General features: G+C 41.9%; 1 protein-coding gene across 1 annotated transcript; it reads right to left on the minus strand.

Annotated features, from left to right (window-relative positions):
• Positions 1-233: 233 nt before the first annotated feature.
• On the minus strand, positions 234-2,601 carry LOC101753451 (putative UPF0481 protein At3g02645). The gene has a single exon (XM_004975032.3). It carries the CDS (start codon positions 2,529-2,531, stop codon positions 822-824), a length of 1,710 nt encoding a protein of 569 aa, XP_004975089.1. The 5' UTR covers positions 2,532-2,601; the 3' UTR covers positions 234-821.
• Between the last annotated feature and the right edge of the window lie 3,505 nt (positions 2,602-6,106).

Genomic DNA, 6,106 nt, shown 5'->3' on the forward strand with positions numbered 1-6,106 from the left:
GGTTGCCAGATTTAAACACCGACACCGCCCTTGTCACAATGCAATAATGGAGGGAACAACGACACCGCCCTCGTCACAATGCAATACGGAGGGTCATGGGTAACACGGGGCATGTATGATCTATGATGAAAATATGTGTTGTCTAATGATGCTATTTTTTAGTGCTCGGGTTCCATCACCGATGATCCATGACGAACCATGGATTTTTTTCAATGATGACATTATAGAACATCACGAGAAAAACGTCATAGACGAACACATTTATATTATTCTTGGGACTTACAAAACCTACAAGCTATATTATCACTCACTCACTCACCAAAACCACAATCTATAGCCTAATGGGCCATATTTGTTACACTTTTCAATTCCAATCATTTATTTGATTAAAAATCAGATTGATCACATGTGTATTTCTTCATACCACCATTCATAAAGAATGGCATTATTACGCACATCCAACTGATCCCATCTGTATCATATGTTCAACTTTTTTTGGCGGGTATATGTTCAACTTTGACCAGCACTATACCTATATGAAAGTTATAATAATTGTACGAAATTACCTATTATGAAAATATTTTCATTACAAATCAACTTAGAACTTTGACTACAAGTATTCTATATAGTATGTCATTCATTCACCAACAGATGTAGAAGTAGGTTTTCTACATGTGTTACAACAGTATTATTGCAGTCTCGGGGCTTTCTTATTAGGCTTAAATAATAATTATTGGTAATTTTAGGTGGCTGCAGATGTATATGTAAGGCATTTTGAGTTGTCATCTGGTGCTCAATTGAGCAGCAGCTAGTAGCGCTCGTCAGGGCGCAGGGCTGTCGAGCTGCAGCACGTTGCCAAACCAGGAGTTATGGCAGGGGTAGGCGGAGCAGAAGGCCTCGAGCCCCGTCATGACGAGCAGCACGACGGAGGCGAGCAGCGTCAGGATCTTCCACGACCCGAACACGTACCTCTTGAGCATCTTCTGCACTCGCACCGCCGGCGTCCGGTCCCGGTGCGCGTTCACTGCCCGTATGACGCCGTCGAGCCGCGACACCTTGCTCACCCGCGCCGCGCGGCACATCCCGTTCCACATGTCCGCCACCTCGCGGTTGCTCTTCATGCGGTTCACCAGCACGCCGCTCCGGCGGAGGATCTTGACGTCCCTGGTGGTGTCGATGATGCCGTTCATCATCTCCGTGTAGCGCGCGAGCACCAGCGGCCCGCGCACGGCGACGGCCTCGTACGCCACGAGGTTGCGCAGGACCACCTCAGTGGTGGCGTCCAGCGTGATCACGGGGAGCCACAGCGTGGCCGCCGCCGCATTGAAGGCGATGCCGTGGATGCCCTCTGTCGTCGGCAGGAACCGGACGCCGCACTTGGCCAGCTGCTCCACCGACGGGATCTTGATCTCCTTCGCCAGCGGCGCGCTGCCGGCGACGCCCTCCGTGTTCATGCCGCTGAGAATTCCCTCCACGTCCACGGACGCCACCAGCTTCCTCACCACCGACACCACCCCCGGGAGCGCCGGCAGCCGGCGCGTCATCTTCCCGTAGAGCTTCGACACGGACCTCATCGGCCAGGAGACAAGCAGGCTCCCCATGTTGAGGTGAGACGACACCTGCGAGCAGGCTTTCTTCACCGTGTTCTCGTCACCTTGAGGCGGCTGGACACCTGCAAGCTCTGGCGCCGCGTCGAGCAGCTGCTCCTCTACATCGTAGAGGGAGCGGTCCTGGGCCTGGTCGTCCTGATGGGCCGTCGGATTCTTGCCGCCGCCGCCGCCGGTGTTCTCGTCGAAGACGGCGCCGGGCGGGACGAGGAAGTGGTAGAGGAGCTCCAGCAGGTGGACTTCCTCAGCGATGGTGACGTCTGCACGCATCTTGATGGGTGACACGTGCTTGATAAACCGGTCGAGGACGGTGCACATCATGGCACGGGCGGTGGTGACATGCTGCTCGGCGGCATGGCGCCGGAGCTCGAGTGCCTCGGTGAAGAGGCAGAGCGGGAGCTGGTTCTCGATCATCATGGCGTCGCGCACCGTGGCGTTGATCCAGTTGGCCGCCGAGGACACCATGTCCGTGGTCTCGTCGCGGTGGTAGCCCTCGAGGAAGTCGAGCAGGAAGCACGTGTCGATGGCCATCATCCAAGCCAGCGTCTCACGGTTGAGCTCCAGTATCCGGTGGTACGGCGCCTGCATCTCGTCCTGGAGATCACGTAGGCGCTCCACGAGGTGCTCGATCGTGCGGCCGCCGGCGAAGTGCCGCTCCGCGCGCTTGGCGGCGGCGAGCTTGTAGCGTTCCATGTCCCTGAGCTCGGGGCGGCGCTGGTGGTGGTAGGGGCCGAGGGCGAAGTGCTGCGGCGCGTAGGCCTCGGGCTTGGTGTCGCGCAGGGCGCGCGGGACGTCGAACACCTTGGCCGCCGCGCCGAGCTCCTCAGCCGACCGCTCCTCCAGGGTGTCCCGCACCCGGCGCAGCCACCGCATCTCCTCCTCCGACAGCACATCGCCGTTCGCCGCCGCTGCCGCCTGCGCCATCTAGCAAACTAGACCCGTTAGTTGTGCCGCGCGCTTAACCTAGCTTAATGCTGCGCGTGCTTTAAGCTTAGAACCCTGGGCGAGGTTATATAGAGAGAAGTGTGGGTGCAGAACGTCGCCGTTCATTTTGGCACATTTTCAGTTGCGTTTGGAAAAGAACAAGGTAAGATGCGCCACTAGGTTTAGATGCGGTCCTGCCAACAATCAATGCGTCGTCGTCCACATTTTTCCTATTCGATTGCAAGCTAGGATTATTCGAAACCAGGGAAGCGGTCATGGCCGTTCAGACTATAAACATGGTCGTGCTACTGGCTTGACATGCAATGGTTTCTGAAGGAGCACGTAGGAAACAGGTTAGTTCTCACATGAACCGAGAAAATTCCCCGGCGCGGCCTTAATCTCGTTTTATTCTCCGACCACTGATGATATTCTCCATGAGTGCTCAAAATTTTTTTAGATCTTTCTAGCTCAACAACTAAGCTAACTTCATGTTTCTTAGAGGAGAAGCCACCATTTGAACATGTTCCACGACTAGAGGTCACTACTAGAAATATGACCTCTCGTCCCTAGTATTTGTACCGGTCACATTTAGAGCACTCGTCCCTAGCGTTTGTTTTGGGTACATTTGGAGCATTAGTACCAGTTCCAACGGATACAGCCTGAAGCGCGCCTCGTGGACCCCTTTAGTACCGGTTGAGGGCAACAACCGGTACTAAAGGGTGCACATTAATACCGGTTGGTGCTCCAACCGGTACTAATGCTCTACCCACCTTCTAGTACTGGTTGGTTACGGCAACTGGTACTAAAGAGGGTACCATCTAGTATCGGTTGCTGCCCCAACCTGGTACTAGTATGGTACCCCCTAGTACCGGTTGAGGGCACCAACTGGTACCAAAAGAGCTACCCTCCAGTACCAGTTGCTGCTTCAACCGGTACTAATTTCCTTTGTATACATACCCTCCTTCTCCCTTTGTATAAATACTAATTTACTTTAAAAAAAATTAGATTACATATTTCAATTCATTTGCTAGTACTTTAAAAACCAAATCATGTGTATATACTTAGAAAAATTACATTAAGTATTTCAATTCACTTTCTTCTACTTCAAAAACCAATCCATGTGTATATTCTTAGAAAAATTAGATTTTGTATTTCAATTCATTTACTTGTACTTAATCCATGCGTACATACTTAGAAAAAATAGATTAAGTATTTCAAATCATTTGCTTGTACTTTAAAAACCAATCCATGTGTACATTATTAGAAAAATTAGAATACGTATTTCAATTCATATGCTTGTACTTCAAAAATCGATCCAAGTGTATATACATAGAAAAATTAGATTAAGTATTTCAATTCATTTTCTTCTACTTCAAAAACCAATCCATGTGTATATACTTAGAAAAATTAGATTTTGTATTTCAATTCATTTACTTGTACTTCAAAAACCAATCCATGTGTACATACTTAGAAAAATTAGATTAAGTATTTCAATTTATTTGCTTGTACTTCAAAAATCAATCCATGTGTATATACTTAGAAAAATTAGAATACGTATTTCAATTCATATGCTTGTACTTCAAAAATCAATCCAAGTATATGTACATAGAAAAATTAGATAAAGTATTTCAATTTATTTTCATCTACTTCAAAAACCAATCCATGCGTATATACTTAGAAAAATTAGATTTTGTATTTCAAATCATTTGCTTGTACTTCAAAAACCAATATATATGTACATACTTAGAAAAATTAGATTTTGTATTTCAATTCATTTGATTGTACTTTCAAAACCAATCCATGTGTCCGTACTTTGAAAAATTAGATTACGTATTTAAATTCATATGCTTGTACTTCAAAAACCAATCCAAGTGTATATACATAGAAAAATTAGATTAAGTATTTCGGTTCATTTTCTTCTACTTCAAAAACCAATCCATGCGTATATACTTAGAAAAATTAAATTTTGTATTTCAATTCATTTGCTTGTACCTCAAAAACCAATCCATGTGTCTGTACTTAGAAAAATTAGATTACGTCTTTTAATTCATATGCTTGTACTTCAAAAACCAATCCATGTGTATATATTTAGAAAAATTAGCTTAAGTGTTTCAATTCATTTGCTTGTACTTCGAAAACTAATCCATGTGTTTAAACTTAGAAAATTAGATTAAGTATTTTAATTCATATGCTTATACTTCAAAAACCATTTCCTGTGTATATACTTAGAAAAAATTAGATTATGTAATTTAATTCTTATGCTTATACTTACAAAACAATTCATGTGTGTATACTTAGAAAAATTAGATTAAGTATTTCAATCACTTGCTTGTACTTCAAAAACAAAAATATGTGTATATACTTAGAAATATTAGATTATGTATTTCAATTCATATGATTGTACTTCCAAAACCAATCCATGTGTATATACTTAGAAATATTAGATTACGTATTTCAATTCATATGCTTCTACTTTAAAAACCATTTCATGTGTATATACTTAAAAAAAATTAGATTAAATATTTCAATTCATATGCTTATACCTAAAAACCAATTCTTTTGTATATACTTAGAAAAATTAGATTAAGTGTTTCAATTTATTTGCTTGTACTTCAAAAACCAATCCCTGTGTATATACTTAGAAAAATTAGATTTCATATTCCAATTCATATGCTTGTACTTCAAAAACCAATCCATATGTATTTACTTAGAAAAATAAGTTTAAATATTTCAATTCATTTGCTTGATCTTCAAAAACTAATCCATGTGTATATACTTAGAAAAATAAGATTAAATATTCCAATTCATTTGCTTGATCTTGAAAAACCAATCCATGTGTATATACTTAGAAAAATAAGATTATGTATTTCAATTCATATGCTTATACTTTAAAAACTAATCCATGTGTATATACTAAAAAAAGTTAGATTAAGTATTTCAATTCATTTGCTTGTACTTCGAAAACCAATCCATGTGTTTATACTTTGAGAAATTAGATTAAATATTTTAATTCATATTCTTATACTTTAAAACCATTTCATGTATATAAACTTAGAAAAAAATTACATTAAGTAATTTAATTCATATGCTTATACTTAGAAAAAATAATGCATGTATATATACTTAGAAAAATTAGATTAAGTTTTTCAATTCATTTGCTTGTACTTCTAAAACCAATCCATATGTACATACTTAGAAAAAATAGATTACGTATTTCAATACATATGCTTGTACATCGAAAACCATTTCCTGTGTATATACTTCAAAAAATTAGATTAAGTATTTAAATTTATATGCTTATACTTCAAAAAAGATTCTTGTCTATATACTTAGAAAAATTCGATGAAATATTTCAATTCATTTGCATGTACTTCAAAACAAATCCATGTGTATATACTTAGAAAAATTAGATTACATATTTTAATTCATATGCTTGTACTTCAAAAATAAATCCGTGTGTTGTCGGGCATGCACCCCAGGCCCACGAGTAGACCCTGGACGGCCCACTAAGGTGCGTACTCGGACACGATCAGGATAAGGGATAGGCGTATCCCACTCGGACTAGTCAAGTATGT

Source organism: Setaria italica, chromosome VII, assembly GCF_000263155.2.
Source record: "Setaria italica strain Yugu1 chromosome VII, Setaria_italica_v2.0, whole genome shotgun sequence".
NCBI lineage: Eukaryota > Viridiplantae > Streptophyta > Magnoliopsida > Poales > Poaceae > Setaria > Setaria italica.